The sequence below is a fragment of the Bacillus rossius genome, chromosome 8 (genome assembly GCF_032445375.1).
Source record: "Bacillus rossius redtenbacheri isolate Brsri chromosome 8, Brsri_v3, whole genome shotgun sequence".
NCBI classification, from domain to species: Eukaryota; Metazoa; Arthropoda; class Insecta; order Phasmatodea; family Bacillidae; genus Bacillus; species Bacillus rossius.
This window is the reverse complement of record NC_086336.1, coordinates 64504411-64523882: the sequence shown is the minus strand read 5'-3', so window position 1 is coordinate 64523882 and position 19472 is coordinate 64504411. Positions and strand designations below refer to the sequence as shown.

Sequence of the window (19472 nt, the reverse complement as noted above, 5' to 3'; positions counted from 1 at the left end):
TGTTTCAATTTTTTTTTTTTTTCGCCGGTCGTATAGCGCCGCGTCGCGCCATTGTGAAGTGTACAGCCAGCGACTTCGCGTTAGATCGCGAGCTATCGCTTCATCGCGTCGCCAGATCGCGCCGCGCCGCGCCATTGTGAAGAGCGCTTAAAAGGCGGTACGAAGTTCGCCGGGTCAGCTAGTAATATATATTATTAATTATTAATGTTACATATTTATTATTGGTTATTTAATATTTACAAAATAAAGAAATAAATTTAATAAAACATTTAATAAAAAAATGTGTGATAAAAATTTAAATTTTAACATTAAATTAAAATATTTATTATTAAATTGAATAAATAATAAATATTTATAAAAATAAATGAACAAATTTAATGAAAACTTTTTGTTAAAAATGAAAAGTGAATATTAAATTTCTTAGGATTTCAAGATGGAGGATATATCCTTCCGTTCTCCCCTCCCCCTTTGAAAGCCAATGCTTTGCGGTGGTTTTTAACAGTTTCATATTTGTATTACATTTTACTCTTACATTCGTGTCACCGATCACGCTGGCCGCCTTATGTAGTGTCTACCAGGAAAGAGACCATAATCCTTAAACTGAATGGATTTAATTTATTTTTAATACAATTTTTTTTCCTAACCTAACTAAAACTAAGTGTATTTTGTTTGGGAGGGGTCTGGGTTAGGCATATTAGTTCCTAATTTTAACTGAAAAAGTTGAAATATTTGTGTGTGGTTGTACGTAATAAACATCTGTTGATTTCCATATCCGTTGTAATTTGTTGCTCCAGATTTTGAACAGGTATTCGGTGCTAGTTTCTGATCAGCTTCTTCTTTATTTTTTTAATATCAAACCAATTATTTTTAATCTCACAGTAGATCGCACAGTAACCTCGGTGGCTTGGCGCTACAGGTATGGGAAACGAGACCTTATCACAATATCGATAGTACAACAATTTGAACACTATCGATAGGCTAACAGTTTGAACACTATCGATTTAATGTTAAAACTCGATATTTTTTAACTTGTTATCGACTGTGGCCTTTATTATTGTTGTTATTTTGTCTGGTTGTGTTATTGTTGACGCAAATTGACTACAGTAGTGGCAAGGTATGCAGGTTAACCTCTCTTAGGGAATTTATTGGAGTGTATTGAACATGCAAGAAGAAACAAAATGAAGATAGATATTACATTTTTGGGTACAGCATCTTGTTATCCGACTCCACATAGAAGTGTGTCTTGTACTGCAGTTAGATTTGAAGGTAAATTATTTTCATTTTCCCGCTGCTCGTTTATTTAAGATATCGTAATTCCAGGATGGATATCTTGAATCTGGACACTAGTTAGATAGTCTTCATAAGTTTAAATAGAAGCAGAGTTGCCTACATAAATTAGCAGATAAATATTAGGTTATCTTCTTATTTGTGAACAAAATTAATAAATTGGGTTTTATTCTTGAATTCTTCCTAAACTCAAAAAAAAAATAGTAGGTATTAGGTCTTTGATTTGGATGTTTTGGAAATTCAAGAAAATTATATATAGTAAGAATAGAAGTATGTAAAATTTTAACATGTTAGCAAATATCCTGATACAACCTATGATTCTAACCTTTACAGATAATCACATAAAATTGTTGTTCCTTGTGTAATGTGTCTGGCTTGCAGCCACAGGACAGTCTGTGGCTGTCTATAAGGGTAAGTTACATGAATTGGTGTAAAGTTGATGCTGCTGTTAGTGCTCTCGTGTGTCTTTGTATGAAACAAATGATAACACCGTATAGGTACTGATAGTTTATTGAGGATGTATGCTAAAAGGGTAACTGTTCCTTATTGTGTATCCAGTTGTATTTTAACATATAATATTTAAAAAAAAAAATTATTGGATGAGTTTGTAATGTATAGCGCCTAATCACCTAAACATTTTAGAGTTTGTAAATATATATAAAACTCTGAAGATCATTTTTCCCTATAGAAACTGTTCTGGGTAACATACCCAATTTTATTTTAACATTTAAAAAAATTAAACAAAAAAAATAAGTAAAATATGTCAGTGATTTGAAACTGTACAACCAAAATATTTTTGTTTTTTTTTAAATATTAATTATAAAACTTTGATATAAACTGGATATGCGCTATGGAACAATTACTGCACAAAAATACCATTTTTGTAATTTTTTTGGAAAGAAAAGTATAATTTAAGTATTTCAGTTAACTGAGATAACCAACCTGGGAAATTGGTGAAGGAATTTTTCTTTGGTTCTGACCATATTCATGTAGTTTATTGCTTGGCGCTACACCCATTTTTTTGTTTCTAGACGGCAGTGTTTGGCTCTTCGACTGCGGCGAAGGCTCGCAGATACAGCTGCAGAAGAGTTCCGTCAAGCCCGGACGCGTCTCCAAAATTTTCATCACACATCTTCACGGAGATCATGTAAGTTATAACAGCTACCTACTTACTTCAGCAGATCTGTTTACAGTTGCTTGGCAATCCTCAGTTAGCTATTTTTATTTTGAATTGCTGGACTGTAAGAAAGTAGAAAGGCTAGTGAGAATGCATAAAGTAATTCGGGGGGCTGGGGAAAGCTGGGAGCTAGGTTGAAGAGAGGGCTGTATCGAGGAAGGAGGGATCATGAGTGGAAGATCCAGAGGGAATGGAGACGGACAGAGAGAGGAAGACAGGTATTCCTTGTGAGGACGGGGCGAGAGTGGAACGAGCTTGAGGGGAGGACACTGGATCTGGGAGGAGGGAAGGACTTGCGAAGGAGGCTCCAGAGGGGGGAGGAGTGAGGGTAGTTGGGGGGTGGGAACTCCTTGCCACCGGGCGGATGCCCAATTGCAAGTGAAATACATATTATATTATTATTACACCTAGACTGTAATTTATTTTATTCTTAAAGTTATCCTTTTTTTAGGCGCATTGTGGAAAATGAGAGTGAATTCTTACAATGTGTGCTCACCGTGCAACAAAATTTTCACAGGAAGTTGGCCGACCCACGTGTAAGAATAGTGCACGGCTCCTGACCCAAAGGATCGTGGTTCAAATCTCGGCTGTTGAAATTGTTTGTACGGTTTTTTAAATTATAAATTACTGGATGGTACAAATTGTGCTTTAAGCAAATATATATGAATACATTTAATTTGTTGTCTTATTGCTATAATATTATTAAAAACATAGGTCAGTCCATTGGATTGATTATTTCATACTAGGTAGACCTAAACCCTTAGTTGTTACTTAAAGTAATATTAAATTAATTACATTTGTTAGGAAATGAATTTCCATGAATTCACACTGGTAATAAAAAAACTTTATATTAGTAACTCTATCTCCTTTAATACTCAATAATTTATGATCATCTAATGTGTGCAGAAACTATATATAGTGTTAACTTTTTAATAAATATTAACAAGTTGAGCAGTTTTTTTTCTTGTCAAAAATCAGGTCCAAGCTGGGTTTTAGTATTATTTCAAGTCTTATTCGTTTTTATCGGAGAAGTTTCATTATATAGTTTAACCTTTGCTCTGCAAAGCAAATGATTCATTATTCGACATAGCTGCTCTGGTAGCTAATTCTAGCAGCAGTTGTGAAAATATGTGTGAGACACATTCAGAAATTTAGTGATTGGTGTTGAATATTGGTCCATATAATTAAAAACCTTTATTTATTGTGAATATTAGTGACAAGAAATATTTTTTTATCAACTTTTTTTTATGTGTATTTTCAAATGTATTTGTATGAGTGATATTATGTTCACGTATGTATAATTTATTTGCATTTTAAATTATTTGAATATTAATTAAAATTGATCATGATTATTTTACTAAATTAAGTTTATATTCATATTGATTACTGATTATAAAATTAATTCCTATTTGTTAACAATAAATTAAAAATAGTTCAGTGTCTTAAATCAAAAAGAAGTGTAACTTCAAATGTGCATACATAAGTACACACATTTTTTCTGTCAGTATTTCTTTTTTGGGAGGAGGAGATGTTGAATGTTGATCAGACATACATTTTAAGGCTAATGCCTAATAACTGTTCCAAGAATGATCTACACATTTCAAATAGACCCTTTTGATATAATATAGTAGCATCCTGTATAAATATTGACACTGTGGTCTTGTGCTGAGAACCAGGATCGTTATAAATTGTGTTCGCCCTTCTGAAAGGCTCTGTGTGTTTAAAAGCCACTTCACTGAAATGCTTATTTTTGATGTTGCTTTAGTCAGACTTTTAGTGGCATGCAGGGTTAAATGCAGGATGGTACAATGCTGTTGTGGATAGAAGGTCTTGGGTGTGGATAAATAATGGTTAGAGACCTGTACAATTCGCGATTTCAAATCCCTAAAGGATAGACTCCATGATCCTCTATGCACTCGTGCAAATTACATCTGCTGATTGGTTACCGACTCGTAACACCTGTTGACTGGAATGATCGTGATTCGCTAATTCTTCTGTTAAAGATTTTCCATTGGCCCAGAGTCCTTCAGATAAACAGTGGCCCAATCACTGAAGCAAAATAATGTCAAAAGTATTTGGACTCTATCCTATCGCGAAATGAATCCGCGAATTTTACAGGTCTCTACTAATGGTTCTAGAGGGAGCAGAAGAGAGAGAGAGACAGTTAGAGCGGTAGAGAGAGATCTGCAGCGGAGAGCGGTGGGGCCACTACGAGGGCGGGGCGTGTTGCCGGCAGGTGTTCGGCCTGCCGGGGCTGGTGTGCACTCTGGGGACCGCCTGGCAGGGAAAGGCGGACGCAGACGCACTGCTGGAGGTGTTTGGTCCCAAGGGACTGCGTAGCTACCTGCGCCGGAGTCTGGCCCTGTCGCGCTCCCTCCTGCCCTTCCATTACACCGTGAGTATCACTTTCCATCTGAGCGCCGCGATGACTAGTGGTCGTGCCACCGGCCGCTTGTTCCAGTGTCCCTGTGGACACTCATCTCGCATCGGTCACCCCTCAGGTCAGGTGATGGAGCAGCTAGTTCCAAATGCACGAATGAATTAGGGGTTAGGGTCTCGTTGATGTCAGTGTCAGAAGTTCATGCGGGTGATGAGATAGGAATGAATGGGCGAGGAGAAACGGAAGTACCCAAGAGAAAACGCACCGGCTGACTGCAACATCTGCATGTGTTTCCCACTTGCAACAAAGCCAGGTTTCACCCCGCCCGGGAATGAAAGAGTGACCTGAACACTCGGCCACCCTGGTCGGCCCCAGTCCAACCCTCTTGTCAGTTCCGTTGAGCGAGAAGAGCTCGGTCTCCGAGGACCTGGGGTGTGGTCTCTGCTGCGACCGGGTCCACTCAGCCACTGTAGTCCCCTAGCCGGCTCTGGTCCACCCCTCTTGTCAGTTCCGTTGAGCGAGAAGAGCTCAATCTCCGAGGACCTGGGGTGTGGTCTCTGCTGCGACCGGGTCCACTCAGCCACTGTAGTCCCCTAGCTGGCTCTGGTCCACCCCTCTTGTCAGTTCCGTTGAGCGAGAAGAGCTCGGTCTCCGAGGACCTGGGGTGTGGTCTCTGCTGCGACCGGGTCCACTCAGCCACTGTAGTCCCCTAGCTGGCTCTGGTCCACCCCTCTTGTCAGTTCCGTTGAGCGAGAAGAGCTCGGTCTCCGAGGACCTGGGGTGTCGTCTCTGCTGCGACCGGGTCCACTCAGCCACTGTAGTCCCCTAGCTGGCCTCGTCAGTTCCGTTGAGAGAGAAGAGCTCGGTCTCCGAGGACCTGGGGTGTGGTCTCTGCCGCGACCAGGTCCACGAGCTGGTGCCGGTGCCGGAGCAGTTCCCCGCCGACTGGGGCGCGTGGCCGGTGGACCACGAGGCGGCCGGCCCCACCCACCCGCAGGAGCGTCTCGGCCGGGACATCCCCGTCGCCCGCGAGGACGACCGCTGCACCTGGCACCTGTGAGTTGGTCGTCGACGTTTACATTCATGCCGAGCATTCTGCAGCATCCGGTCCGCAACCCAGGGAGGGAATTGTCCAGAAACGTTAAACCTACTTCTTATCCCAAACTTCTTAGGTTTATTGTCAGGCCCTCTTGCTACCGGACCATCCGGTTAGACATCTTACTGTTTTTAACGTGAGAGCTAACTGCTGTAAGTTTTGGTCACCTTCATAACGTTTTGTGAAATTGTGAGACCATGTACCCACACGTAAGAATACATGCACACAGTTGCTCCTGATAGTAAATATTGATATGTACTTAACCAGGCATTGTTTGAGTCCATGGGAGCAACACACAGAGTAGCCAGTTGCATGAGATTGTTTACACAGCGTGTCAAGCATGTGGCGTGAGATTGCTAGCACGCTGCTGTCATGTGGGGAGGGTGGCGGGTTTGGTTCCCACAGTCAGCACTGAAGTGTTTTGGAGCTCTCTACAATATCAATATTCTTATCACTTTAGCTTCTGAACCATGTTAATGTTAAAACTTCTGCAGAATACATACGCATCCTTACTATCCTTAAAAAGTTATTAATTTGATTTTAATTTATTAAGTGCCCTTAAAATCCCTTAAATTTCACTATGATTTTTCACAATATATTTAATGTCTGATAGCATGCGCGTAATAGATTAATGCAGGTACTTAATTTTTTTTTGTAAGTTGGCAAAAAATACTTTGCGCATTTACAATACAATTGGCAAATTTTGGACCATATGATTAGATTTTTTATCTTAAAAATGTTTTCAATTTTTTTCTCATATTTTGTATTTCACCTTTAAACTTAAAATGTGTGTTTTGGTTTACTGCCTTGCTTTGGACTTAAAAAAATTAAATGTTTGGGCTATAAATTGCAGATAGACACCATATGTGATTCAGTAATATTTGGACAATGGGGGCCTTTTGTTTTGTAAGAATTTAACTAACCAGTACATAGTTTTTTTTTTGTGTATTAACTATTTACCATTGTTATTTGATGGAGGTATTTTGTGATTTTACAAATGGTTTTCTACTTCTTAATAGATTTGTAGGTGCTGAAGTAGAGGTCCTAAAATATCCTTAATTTTTGATTGCACAAGAGGGTAGGAACCATGTTTGCTCATGTGTATTAGACAGTTGAGTTGGAGGTCGGAGCGACGCGTGTGAGGCCCCGGGGGAACGCCGGCAGTTTCAGCGACGGCTGCGCCGGCGTGCGGGCTGGCATGATCCACCACACGATCCCCTCGTTCGGCTTCGCGGTGGAGCTGGCGAGCCAGCCGGGGCAGCTGGACGCGGGGCGGCTGCGGGAGCTGGGGCTGCCCCCGGGACCCCTGTACGGGGCGCTCAAGCGCGGCGAGGAGGTGACCCTGCCGGGCGGACTGGTCGTATCCTTCCACGTTCCACCTTCGCACCTGCGTGCGCCAATTCATAAGTCATTAAATTATGGGCGTATTTTGGCATCAAAGATGCTGAAACTCTTAGATCAAAATTGCTGGTTTTTCAGGAGGTTGAAGAAAACTATTTCCAAAACAAATTCTCTGCTAAAAAATTTTTTATTTTCCTTTAGTTGATAGTCTTACGACAAATCGTGGGCATAAAGTAGATCATTATAATAAATAATGGGTGTAGCGTAGATCCCAGGGGAACATGGGGAACCTGGGCCCTACCCTGGAATTAAAAAGCCCCTCACTGAGGGAGCCCGCTTACGCTTACAAAGTGATGCCTATGAAACGGGGGTGATAAACGTAAACATCAAAACTATGTTTTTGGAAAACTTTTCTGTATATTTTAAAGCATGCACATAGGGCCAAAATATGGGCAGTATAGAACAGTCCAGCACCCTGTCCGGTTATGACTTGTGTCGATTAGCACCATGCGTAATACTCTGGGGTTGCATTAGTCCTCCCCCCCCCCCCCCCCCCTTCCACTCCACGGGCCACAAATCCCACAAGTTTTCACCCCTGCAACAAACAGTTACTCTCTTGTGTTTTTACTTTATTCAGTGCTGGATATGTTCAGCTGATTTGGTATGATAAATATTCGTTAAAGCTGTTAGCCCCCAGGTGATGTGAGCTACTCTTTGAAACACAAGAATTCACGTGGCCTTCACGACACACATAAGCAGGTTGTCTCGCCCACAAGGGTGTAGGTCAGCGCCTGATTGGAGCAGCTCATGAATACCACAATACAGCTCGACTCCTGATGTAATCACAGTTAATTATTCTGACCCAAATTTTCTTTCATGTGTGATAAATATAAAGGGCACAATATAACTGGATTTCCATAAGACTTTTGCTCTTTATATCACCAACAATAGATTTAGCCTTGCACATTATGTTGTTTGGGTGTAAAAAAAATTAAAATAATTTCTTGCTGTGTTTTTAGTTAATGGTTGGACTGGTAATGAAGGTAGTGCAGGACAAGAGTGCGTGTTGTGTTTGGAAGGGTTAGTTGGAGCGTGGACCTTAACGAAGTGTGAGATTCGTCCTTCGGAAGTAGTGGGGCCGCCGAAGCGGGGGCTGAAGGCCACCATCCTCGGTGATACGAGCGACCCATCCCCCATGGAGCACCTGGCGAGGTGGGTAGGCGCTGGCGACAGGCGAGGACGTGGCTTCTCGAGACAAGCGTGTGCTGTCACTGGCTCCTCGGTTGCCTTGTTACACTCTGGGGAGCTTCCACTCGACCTTCAGCACGACTTGCATTGGTTTATGACGCACAAGTGGTTAGGAGCCAAGCGTAATGTGTTTGTTTCCATCGCTTCCATCCTGTCTGTGCTGTCGCATGTTGTGTAACCGTAACTTTTCCTTTTCGTGCGTCTTTGTAAGTGCTGTCTTAAATCGCTGGTGCGTGGGAAAAAGGGGGATATGTCAAATGTCGTTGTAAATGACTTAACCCCTTTTTCACGCTCGAAAACTGTCAGTTTGTGATGTAACTCCAAAAGTTCAGTGCCGTAGAATAACACACAAGGGCGCTAGACCTAACCCATTTGGACAATTTTGTAGAGCTTGTTCTCTATTCCATACCATAAAAAAACCATTTTTGCCAACATTTGACTTTTCCCCTTATTCCAGCGCACCCGCGAAATAAACTGTTTTAATTATGTATTTGAGTACAGTGGTAGCTTTATAACCAAGGAATTCACAAGGGGGAGATGGGAGATACACAAAAAAGGAAAGAATTTTAAAGAAAACAGCAGGCAAAGTGGTTCTATCTCCCTTACTGTCCCCTCCCCCCATCCCGGAAAAGAAATTCAAATTCGACTAAACGCTCCTGACTTACAATACCAAATTCTAATGCAATTGATGTCGTCATACACAGCGAGTCGGTACCGGGCAGATGGACAGTGTTCTGCGGTCCCCTCGCAGGGGCAGCGACGTACTGCTGCACGAGGCGACCATGCGGGACGGCGAGCGGGACAAGGCGCTGGAGTTCGGCCACTCGACGCCCGCCATGGCGGCCGGCTTCGCTGACCGCGCGGGCGCGCGCCGCCTCGTGCTGTACCACTTCAGCCAGCGGTACAGGCCCGCCGGGCCGGGCACTGACCCCCAGGTCAGGACCTCCGTCCCCTGGGGCTGCGGAGGCTACCAGAGTGGTTCATAACTTTCCCAGCATGTTCGGTCAGAGACTCTGGACTAACTTTTTGATTGATAGCTAGTTTAGTATTTCTTTTCCCGTGAGTAGGGACACCTGTATTTCGCGAATACATTTCGTGTCAAGGTATTTCACAAAATACTGTAGCTTTTCTCCTGTGGTTATTGGCTGAGGCCGGTGAGAGGTGTCGTCCCGCTCTTGACGGGGCCAATGAGAATGTGGTCACCGTACTGCTGCACCCTCACAATTTGCCATGACTCTTTAAAAAAAGCTATAGTATTTTGTGAAATACCTTGACATGAAATGTATTTGCGAAATACAGGTGTCCTTACCCATGAGCTACTGACACAAACGTTTAAATTTTTTTTGCATTCTGAATCGCTTGACACCACTGGATCTTCACACTCTCACTGCTGCATGGCGCCATCCACCTAACTGCAGTCCTCATCCGACGACCCCCTGGTGTGGGTTCCAGGAAACGGTGGCCGTCCTGCTGGAGGAAGCGAGGGCCGCCCTTCCCCGGGGCAGCGTGTGCGAGGTGTCTGCGGCCGAAGACCTCCTGGAGATGACCGTCAGCTAGCGACGCCTCTCCGCGGCAGTGCTGGAGGCGACCTGGCTCCCGAACAGCGCTGGGAGGCCGTGTGCTGTCTGCCGTGCCTGGGCCCCCGTGGGCCGGGCCTTCGACTGGCAAGCACTGTGCGACATGTGAAATTAGAGAAGAAAATTAGGTATTTGGTATGTTTACATCTATATTTTTAATAACTTTATGTATACAGGATGGCCATGAATATGTGTTACACATTGATAGGGATGGTAGATGTAGATGTGTGGAAAACATTTTATTAAGAAACCCATGTCCGGAAATGCATCCTTATACCTGAAACTGCGCAACAAAGTAACGGGTAGGTAGTGTCACTAGGATACAATTTAAAAAAAAAAATTATTACATAATGTTATAAAAAAAAATTAACTTTCAAATTTTGCCATGGTTCCTTAAACTGGTATGTAAGCATTGTTTCTAAGTACAGAATTGGTTTTATTCTTGGTGAAGAAACATATCATAGTGACTATTTGCGTGGTCAAAATATGAGAAAAACCATAATCTTCTAGAAGATTACATCACTTTCATCAACTAAGGTGGCTAGTTCACCACCAATTTAAATTTCGGGATTTTTATTTAAATATGCAGAGCACCTTTTTTGAAGTCAATATTGTTATATAAATTATATCTGTGGCACACCCTTAAAAAGAAGTTGTATTTGTGGTTATTACAAATTGTAGTCAAACTGTAAAAGATAAAGAAACCGAGAAAATTTATAAGGTTTTTCTTTTCTTTCCATAACAAATATTCACTTTATATGTTTGAAAATACAAACTGTAACAACTAGATTTAAAATATTAAGTACTATCCTTTTAAGAGGAAATTAATCTTCCTTTTCTGAATTCATTTTATTTTTATTCTGTAACTTATGTTGAAATTATACAGGAAAGCACCAGTACAACGAACTTCAGTTAAACGAACACTTCACTTAACCGAACTCATTGTTTGGTCCCGCCAAAAACGTATATAATAACCTTGAATTTTATTTCATCTTAACGAATTTTACGACGGTCCGTTTCTTCCTGAAACAAAAATATTCACTTGAACGAACAACCTTGAGGCAAATTTTGAAAAAAATTACCATCCAAAAACTTGTACTTTATTTTTAATTTTCTTATTCAAACGTAACAGCGTGTACGTAAACAAAAACAATAACGGAACTAGTATGTGTGCGCATGTACTGTCGACATGAGTAGATTAATTCTCGTGTTTTGAAATAATAATGGGATGGTATTACGTCCGTTGTACGATACAAATAGTACATATTCTCGGACTTTTCGTTTGTTGGCTACTTACATCACGATAATTTTTGTACGGTACTTTGGCTAACCTGTGCTGTTTTAATTTATTTCTTGAAATTCATTTTTTTCACCATATTGTTTTTGTCGTGTCTACAGACGTGAAATTTTTTTCCTTTTTTCAATAGTGTTGTGTTCTTCAGTGCCGGTTGTGGGAAGCCTACAACTCACGTAGTTTCGGTTCCCTGCAAGAATTTCCGAAGATTTCCGAAGTTTTGCGTTTCGGTATTAACGCCACTTCAGCCGCTAAATCAATGAAAACAAGCATGTTGTGACTAACCTAACCCAACCCTTCGATTTTTTTAATTTCAATTTTTGAGTGAAATCCAAAGTTGCACGAACGTGGTAGGAAACCGAAACTACGTGAGTTGTAGGCTACCGGCCGGTTGTAGAAATGAAGCGTGTATCTGGGGGATAAAAAAAAGAACGCAATTCTTCAAAACTTTTGACCTAAGACCTAACTATTCAAAAGAATGGCCATGCTTGTCTTCAAATGTTTTGGAACACCACGCGTTTTGTAATGTATGCACGTTTGACTTTTCGATTGCACATGGTGGAAGGGATGACTGTAGAGGGCACATTGAATTAAAGAAACAGGCGGAACATTTTATAGTCATGACGAGCAATAAATCCATATCGTAGTTTTTTCGCTACATCTGAAAAAACGAAAGTAACGAACGCAGAGTTATTGTTTACAAGTTCTTTTGTTTGTCTTCTGTTGTTTGTTTATAAGACAGTTCTTATCCAACCAGGATAAAAGAAGCAAATAAAAATATAATTGTTCAAAAGTATAACTTTGAATACTTTGAATTGAAGGTTGAAAATTTCCTGTAAAATTAATGACATTTCTTACATATTCAGATGATTGTATTGTTCAAATAGTTTTTTTCTTCGATTCATTAATTTTCATTGTATTCATATACATAGGCCTACATTTTTAATTTTTTTTTTGCATATTATTGTCCTTTTGTTTTCTCTTGTGTGTGTCATAATTCCTCAGGAAAAATTTATTGTGCATGATTTACGCGTACTTTTTTAATATAATTGTCATTACTGATGGGTGTGATTTGAGGTTGGCAGCTCTGCCTACAATGTGTCTCCTGACCATAGACAAAGCATCAGCAGAGAGTATGTGAACAGGTTCTTCAAGCGGCCATAGACTAATGACTGAGATACTGAACCTTAAAACACTTAAGGTGTTTCATGTGTTTATCGGTATACATATTTATAACAATGCTTATGTTTCAGTATAAAGAACTTCAGTATAACAAACTCAACTATTTTTTGGTCCCTTCATGTTCTTTATAGTGAAGCTTTCCTGTATTTGTCTTTTGAACATTTATTTCAGAAACTGCAATTGCCAATCATAAAATTTAACAAAGATCTCAATACACACATTGTACTGGTTTATGATTTTTCCAAAGTGTTTGGTTAGCGAATTAAGATTAAATGTTTGTTAACTAGTTTCTTTCTCTCTCTCTGTCTCTTTCCCCCCTCCCCCCCTTCCTTTTCAGCTAACACACAGGTTTCAATTTTTGCAATCTGAAAATCTTGACACCACCTAATCTTCTTCACTCTCTTGCTCATCGTCAGCAATCTCATCCAGTTCTTCATTTGTTTCATCGATTTCTTCTTCATTTGTGTCATCATCCTTCAGCTTTTTCATTATCTCAGCTTCAAGTAACTTCTTAATTTCCTCAGCATCATGCACCTTCTTAAGTTCTCTGGCCTCATCTGGAAAATGCAGACAGGCCATAAGGTTCATATTTTGATAATTCAAGATAAAAAAAAAGGCACTGCTTTGACCCTGGTGAAAACACATTAAAGAAAGTTGTTATTATTATGCAGTACACAGTTTATGGTGCGCACTTTTATATCTTACATTACGAATTTCAGAAGATGTGTTTCTTTGGAATCCGTGCCTTTTCCACATTTAAGACCCACATTTACCCACAACTCATCCTTAAAGATAACTGGCATCCCTAAATCCTGAAACCTTTTTACTTCTCTCTAGTGGGCATGCTGCCATCGATTTATGGTTTTGTTTGGAATTTTGGGAAAATTGAAAATTATTATTTCTTCATCAATCTAATATATTTTAATTTCAATCATTTTTTTTTTAGTCCTACTCAATCAAGTTTTTTATTGTCACCCTCCGTGGCTTCTCAGGATTCATCCGTCTGGTTGGCTTACGCTATAGCTTAGCAGATTAAAAGAAATTATTCAGAGCTTGCATAAATGAAAACCAACAATTTCATTGAGAGGTGTCAATATTTGCTTGGACATTGCTCTTCAAACTTCCACACATTCATTGGCAGTTGCTTGCTGCCGTCGGCAAACACTCAACAAGGAACTCTGAAGAAATAGTGGCTAGCAAGGCTGTGCTGAAGTCCTAACGGCAACTGAGGCGGAGAAAGAGAAGTTTTTTGGTACTGCGAAGTTGGCAGAGGAGGCTTGGGGTTAAATAAAGAGGAAAACAACTGCCTTGTGGCGAAAAGGGACCTTCAGAGGCCAAGGGAGACCACCCTAACAGAAAACAGCAGACTTGGAGGCTTCAGGTGGCAGTCCCACTATCAAGCTCGGGTGCTGTGGACTTATAACTCCTACAGCATTTAACTAACATTGACAAAGAAAAAACCTGTCTGATCCAAAGATGACGACATTTGTCTTGAAAATGCTAATACACGTGGAAGCAATGGAAGAAGGCAAGACCTGGAGAGAGGTGGAAAGGTTAGCCGGAAACAGAAACAAGATGGAGATATTTTGTTGACGCCCCCATGTCTAGGGACAAGGCGCCACAAGACTATATGGTAAATTGCGATAAAACCGAAATAACGCCGAAAAGCACGTCTGAACACCGAAATTCAAGTTAACACACCACACAGCATCGAAATGCAACTAAAATTATGAAAATAATCAGAATTTTAAACCAAAACTTAAACTCAAAACGACAAATACCTAATCTTTTAAATGTTAAATTCACTGAAAGTAACTTCGTTAGCATGACACAGTGCAGTGACAGTGTACAGCTGCTGCCTTACGTCTCTGGACTGAACCGTTTGGCTTTATAGCCTGTCATTTTTTTTATCACATTGCTGAGACCCAAAAAATATCTTAATTGATCCTCTTTTGTAGTGGGACACATTTTCAGTTTAGATCGTTGAAGGTGTAGTGTAGCAGTAGCAGTGGTGCCTGACCTGTCGCTCTCGCAACGAGCTTGCGGGTGGGCGCGCTGAGCCGCGGCAGCCTGGCGGACCAGTCGGGGTCGCGGTACCTCCGCGCCGGCGCCTCGGTCCCCGGCGCCTCCCGTGGGGGCGGCTCCGTCGCGTCCGCTCCCAGCCACACGCCGACGACGCTCAGCACGCCAGTGGCTGCCCTGACGAGCCGCGGGAGCCCCACGTGGGGCCCGGGGGCCGGGAACAAGGGCTCTGGCCGCCACCGCCCGTCCCGCAGGCTGGCCGGCTGCGAGAACACCACGCCCCGCGGGACGCCGAAGGTGCCTGGCACACGCCGTGGACCCCAGGTGACAACACTGCCTGTGATTGCACTTTAGTTGACATGTTAGTTGAGAAGGAATTTTTTTGAAAATATTACCCTGTGTAGTCATTCCTAGAAAGGAAACAAGCAATTTCACAGGGGGAAAAAAATAATAATAATAGCAGCAAAAAAATTTTTACTTCAAAAGACCTTCCGAGTTATCTGCTGTGTCTTTCTGAAGTCAAATTTTAAAACCAAACATTAAATAATACATTTATCTTGTTTGTGCACTCCAGCTGACAAAAAAACTCACCTACTGTTCAATATGGTCCATATGCAACTATAAGAATCTAAAAGTAAATTTTTCTCATGCCAGCTGTAAGAAGTGCGAATTTTGATCGTTTTAATTTTCTAGTACGGCTGTGCGTGAACGTTTTCCTGAAATGTAGACTAGGTTAGCGCGCACAAGAGCACTGTGTGGGGTACAACTGGACTACGATGCAGTTTCTTGTGAGCTCCTGAAGTATCCCGACTCAACCTACTGGCCACTTCTGGCGCACAGACATCCCGCCATGCTCTCCGTGGTCGAAGGGTGGCATGCTGGATCGTCCGGCCGGCGGGGCCTCGCACACGCGTCGGGTAAAAGAAACTCACCGTCGGACATGACTCCCGCGCACAGTATTTCTCCGTCTGATTCCTCCGAGTACCAGAACCTTAACAGGTCTATGGTCGCTTTCACCTTGGCCATGCTGATTTCTCGCTGCGCTTCCTGAAACATCGTGCTGTGGTTACGACTGCAGTTTCAGTTCTTGTGAACTGCTTGTTTCTCGTAAAAAAAAACTATCCAGGTTGCAGATTGTACAGTCGTCTTGACTGAAGCCATTGTGCAGTTCACAGTGTACAGGTAAACATAAAATACAGCTACTTACAGGGGCGGCGACTAGCAGGGACACTTTACTATACCACGCACTTGTAATGCTTGTCATTACATTGTACAATCCTTTCATTATATTATGTAAAAATAAATTATCAAAACCATAGTGAAAAATGCTTGTTGGTTTAAGAACTTTTATTTAATGCAGTGAATAGATGCACAATCAATAAAATTGTTATATATGTTGTCTCCTGCCCAAACATATGAACTGCGATCGTGTGGATGTCTAAACGTGTTTGAGCTTGTTTAAAAAAAGGTTTTTTTTTTTTTTTTTTAAATAACTTTCTGTTTCATTTTTTATACAATTTAACCAAGTTAAAGTAGACTGCAGGCTTTCACCTTTTACGGGAGCCTATTTTTCTCTTTTTTTTAAGTTCTAACTCACAACCCCCCCTAAGTGAAGCCTCTCGCCAAAGTATTAGGGCCCGCAAAGTCGAGGGCTACCACTGGCTACTTATATTATTCTCATTAATATATTGTAACAAATATGCACACATTTTATATCATGCATCAATGTCTTGGCTTCAATGTGAATAGTTGTACCAGGCGACAAGCAACGACTCACACTTGGAATACAATCAAATACTCGTTATTTTTAAATTTAAGTATTTGAAATCAAATGGCATACAAATAACCAATAATTTTTTTTTTTTCATATTTAAAATTTTTGAGTGTATGCTCAGGCGAACTTGAAACCCAGTGAGTGATCTTAAACTACTTCCTGACGCGTTGTGGATACCTTCACGGCGCCCCGCACGATCCAGTGCTCCACGGCTTCCTTGATCTGCGAGCGCACGTCTTGCCTCGGGAACAACAAGGGGCCGACCTCGCGCACCTCCATCCTGAAGGAGCCCAGCGGCATCTGGGAGTCCCTGGTGGCGCCCACCACCCGGGCGCTGGGCTCGAACACCACGCGCCGGTGACGCGTGGCATCAGCGTCTACCTGGTGGTCCAGTCCTAGGACGGCGCGAGGCTCGGGTCTGACTGAAGCTCGGCGCAAAACGTTTAGGAATAATATTTAAAGATTTCCCAACAAAACAGGTTTTTTTACGTTTAACCATCAACTATATCTTGAATTAAATTCATTACTGTTCTGCTTTGTACTCAGCGATTTTAAGATTTTTTCGGAAAATTAAAACACAAATAAAGTAAATTTTTTGTAGAAAACTGTGGACTTAAGTCGTTACTTAAGAATGTTTTCTGGGAAATGATGTAGAAATTTGAAGATTGGTTGGTTATATGTACAGGTAAACTTGTTCGCTGGAACTTTGTTACAGTAATTTCACTGATTCTCTCTGTAATATAGTGAGACAATTTGCTTTTCTCCAACTGTAGGTTTTTTTTTCATTTCTTTCTTTCTTTCCCCCCCCCCCCCCTTGCAAGCTCTGAATGAAGTGGTGTGTGTGTGTGTGTGTGCACGTATGCGTATGCAAATGTATACTGTACATGAATGTTTTATGTTTATGTGCATTTTATTGTGTATGGACGTATGGTTATACATACTACAGCAAAATTTGTGTTTATTATATTTTGTTTTAATTTAATAAAAAGGTAAATAAAGTGAAAAGAAAATTAGATTTTCTGTATGGATGGTGGAGGTTGGGGTTTTTCTGTGTAGGTATTTAGTTTTTTTATTATAATAGTCAAGAGCTAAATAAAAATAAAACATAATAATAACAATTACCATAATAAACTGTTGTAGATATCCAGACAAAAGAAGACACCCACATTAGGCAGGTGGTCTGATAGCTAGCACTGAACGTGCGTCTGGTGATGTGGTGTCATAAATTCATTAATGACTGGCATTGCTAGCACGGTGCTTACGTGTCGGCTATTTCAATTCGAGTCAGTTAAAACATAACTCCAGTTGGGCTGTTAAGTTGAAATTACTGTTTCAGCTTGCAAAAAACACTTTATTAAACTTGTAGAATACGCAGCCTGCTAAAATATGTTTCCAGTGGTTTTACCGCCGTTAATTTAGTTTGTATACATATTTTGTTAATGAAATAGTTAACTTTGAGGCTGGGTCGGGAAAATCGAAAGCTGGAGGGGTTCAAAGCCAGCTTGCGCCGCAGAGCGGGAAGTATCGCCCGGTACCTGCGAATCCCCAGACGGGTGGCACGGCCAGGTCGCGCAGGGGCAGCGCGGCGGCCCGCGACACGGCCGCGAGCGCCTCCAGGCCCAGGTCCGCCGTCACGACGACCACGTTCTCCGCGGCGTGGCGGCGCAGCTGGCCGGCGAACACGGTGGCGTTGAAGCACGTCGGGGTGACGTTGCCCGAGGCCACGACCACCCGGCAGCCGGCGGGCGCGAACATGTCGAACTCCCGCGCCAGCTCGACCATGTGCGTGTGGTTCGCTCGCAGGCAGGCTTCCAGGCTCTGGCCTGTACGCCTGGGTCCACGGAAGTCAAACATGTGCTAGTCTTCAACGAAACTTCTTGACCACGTCAAGATAAGAAATTTAATGTTTTAACAAGAGTGCAGTTTGCGTCACACTACGTTTGAAAACATCGTAGGGGAAGTGGGTTACAATTGTTTCGCTACAGGAGCAATATCAATATCGACAGATATCTGCTATGTTTGCATTAGATTCCGTATACATAGTTGCGGAAAGACACGGGAACTTCTGCCACCCAGAAATATCCTGCAACCATGAGAACATCAAGTTAGACCAAGGAAGCTACGGAAGCAACCAATAGAAGAAGTAAGGAGCAGAGCAGCAGATGGGGAGGTGGGAAGAGGCAGAGGAATGATGGAAAGATAAAGGAAAATTAAGGATTACTTACTGACCCATCTGGAGGCCGAGTGAAATGTTTGAATGATTCTTATAATTACGTAGGCGTTTACTGTTAAGTTTGTGGAAAAAATGAACAAGAACATTTTGTAGCCAGTCGCAGTGTGTCGGGTTTAGCTTGTACACACAACACTCTTAATGCCTGTCCAAATGTGCTCACCGTTTTTAAAAATGTGCTTTTGAGACCACAAGTGCATCAAACATTTATTTTATGTCCCCATCATCATTTATTTTTCAAGCTTATAATTGTAGTTACGTATTTCTCTCTTTGCACACGTACCTCATCAATGCATCCCAAGCGGAGCTAATAAAGTGATTGGCGGACAATGTGTCTATCACAAGTTCAATGTAGGTGGCTGGTACTGCCAATTTATTATTAATGATAACCAGTCCGGTTTCGGCGGACTTTGGTTCGTCTCGTGCATGTTCGGTACGTCTTTTCGTTGTTTATGCCTTAACTAAATATTAATTACTTAAAGTACATAAAACACTCCCGGCCGATCTGTCGTCACACGCCACTTGGGGAAAAATTAAGCAAAAAAGAATTACAATGTTTGTCTCTAGTTAGAGGGGTGTGGTGCAATGCTGCTACAGCGCCCTCTTGACGTCTGTGGCGCGCTATTCAAACACAACCACCCGACAACGTACTCGAGACGTAACGGCTGCCAGTACGGGAAGTGGGACGGGGGTGGGGGGAAAGGTGGCGGGGGCTGACCAGGCTTCTGGGGCGCAGGCCCGGTTGACGTCAAATGTTTGTAATGTTGAACTAAGTGATTAACCAAATTTTACCTGTATATAACACCAGTCAATAAAAATTATATACTGATCATATGCATAATATTAATAGATATTGAGCATTCA

At 41.8% G+C, this 19472-nt stretch overlaps 1 protein-coding gene across 5 annotated transcripts; it reads left to right on the top strand.

Moving 5' to 3' along the window:
- Positions 1-1042: 1042 nt before the first annotated feature.
- LOC134535092 (zinc phosphodiesterase ELAC protein 1-like) lies at positions 1043-17167 on the top strand. 5 transcript variants are annotated; one of them, XR_010075577.1, is made up of 9 exons: positions 1044-1266; positions 2319-2434; positions 4701-4859; positions 5749-5900; positions 7105-7300; positions 8396-8493; positions 9281-9464; positions 9982-14928; positions 16500-17167. XR_010075577.1 is itself a non-coding variant. In XM_063373963.1 (8 exons), exons 1-8 carry the CDS (start codon positions 1179-1181, stop codon positions 10084-10086), a joined length of 1092 nt encoding a protein of 363 aa, XP_063230033.1. In that variant the 5' UTR covers positions 1043-1178; the 3' UTR covers positions 10087-15306. The 5 variants fall into 5 exon arrangements, 3 of the variants coding, with proteins under 3 accessions (XP_063230033.1, XP_063230034.1, XP_063230032.1); XR_010075578.1 differs by having other exon boundaries at positions 16581-17159; XM_063373963.1 differs by lacking the exon at positions 16500-17167 and having other exon boundaries at positions 1043-1266; positions 7111-7300; positions 9982-15306.
- The last annotated feature ends 2305 nt before the right edge of the window (positions 17168-19472 follow it).

Bases quoted from the DNA above. Each gene is read 5' to 3' on its own strand.
- LOC134535092 (XM_063373962.1), top strand. From the start codon at position 1,179: ATGAAGATAGATATTACATTTTTGGGTACAGCATCTTGTTATCCGACT. The intron at 2,435-4,700 runs GTAAGTTATAAC...TGTTGCCGGCAG, and splicing joins CACATCTTCACGGAGATCAT to GTGTTCGGCCTGCCGGGGCT. The intron at 9,465-9,981 runs GTCAGGACCTCC...TGTGGGTTCCAG, and splicing joins GGCCGGGCACTGACCCCCAG to GAAACGGTGGCCGTCCTGCT.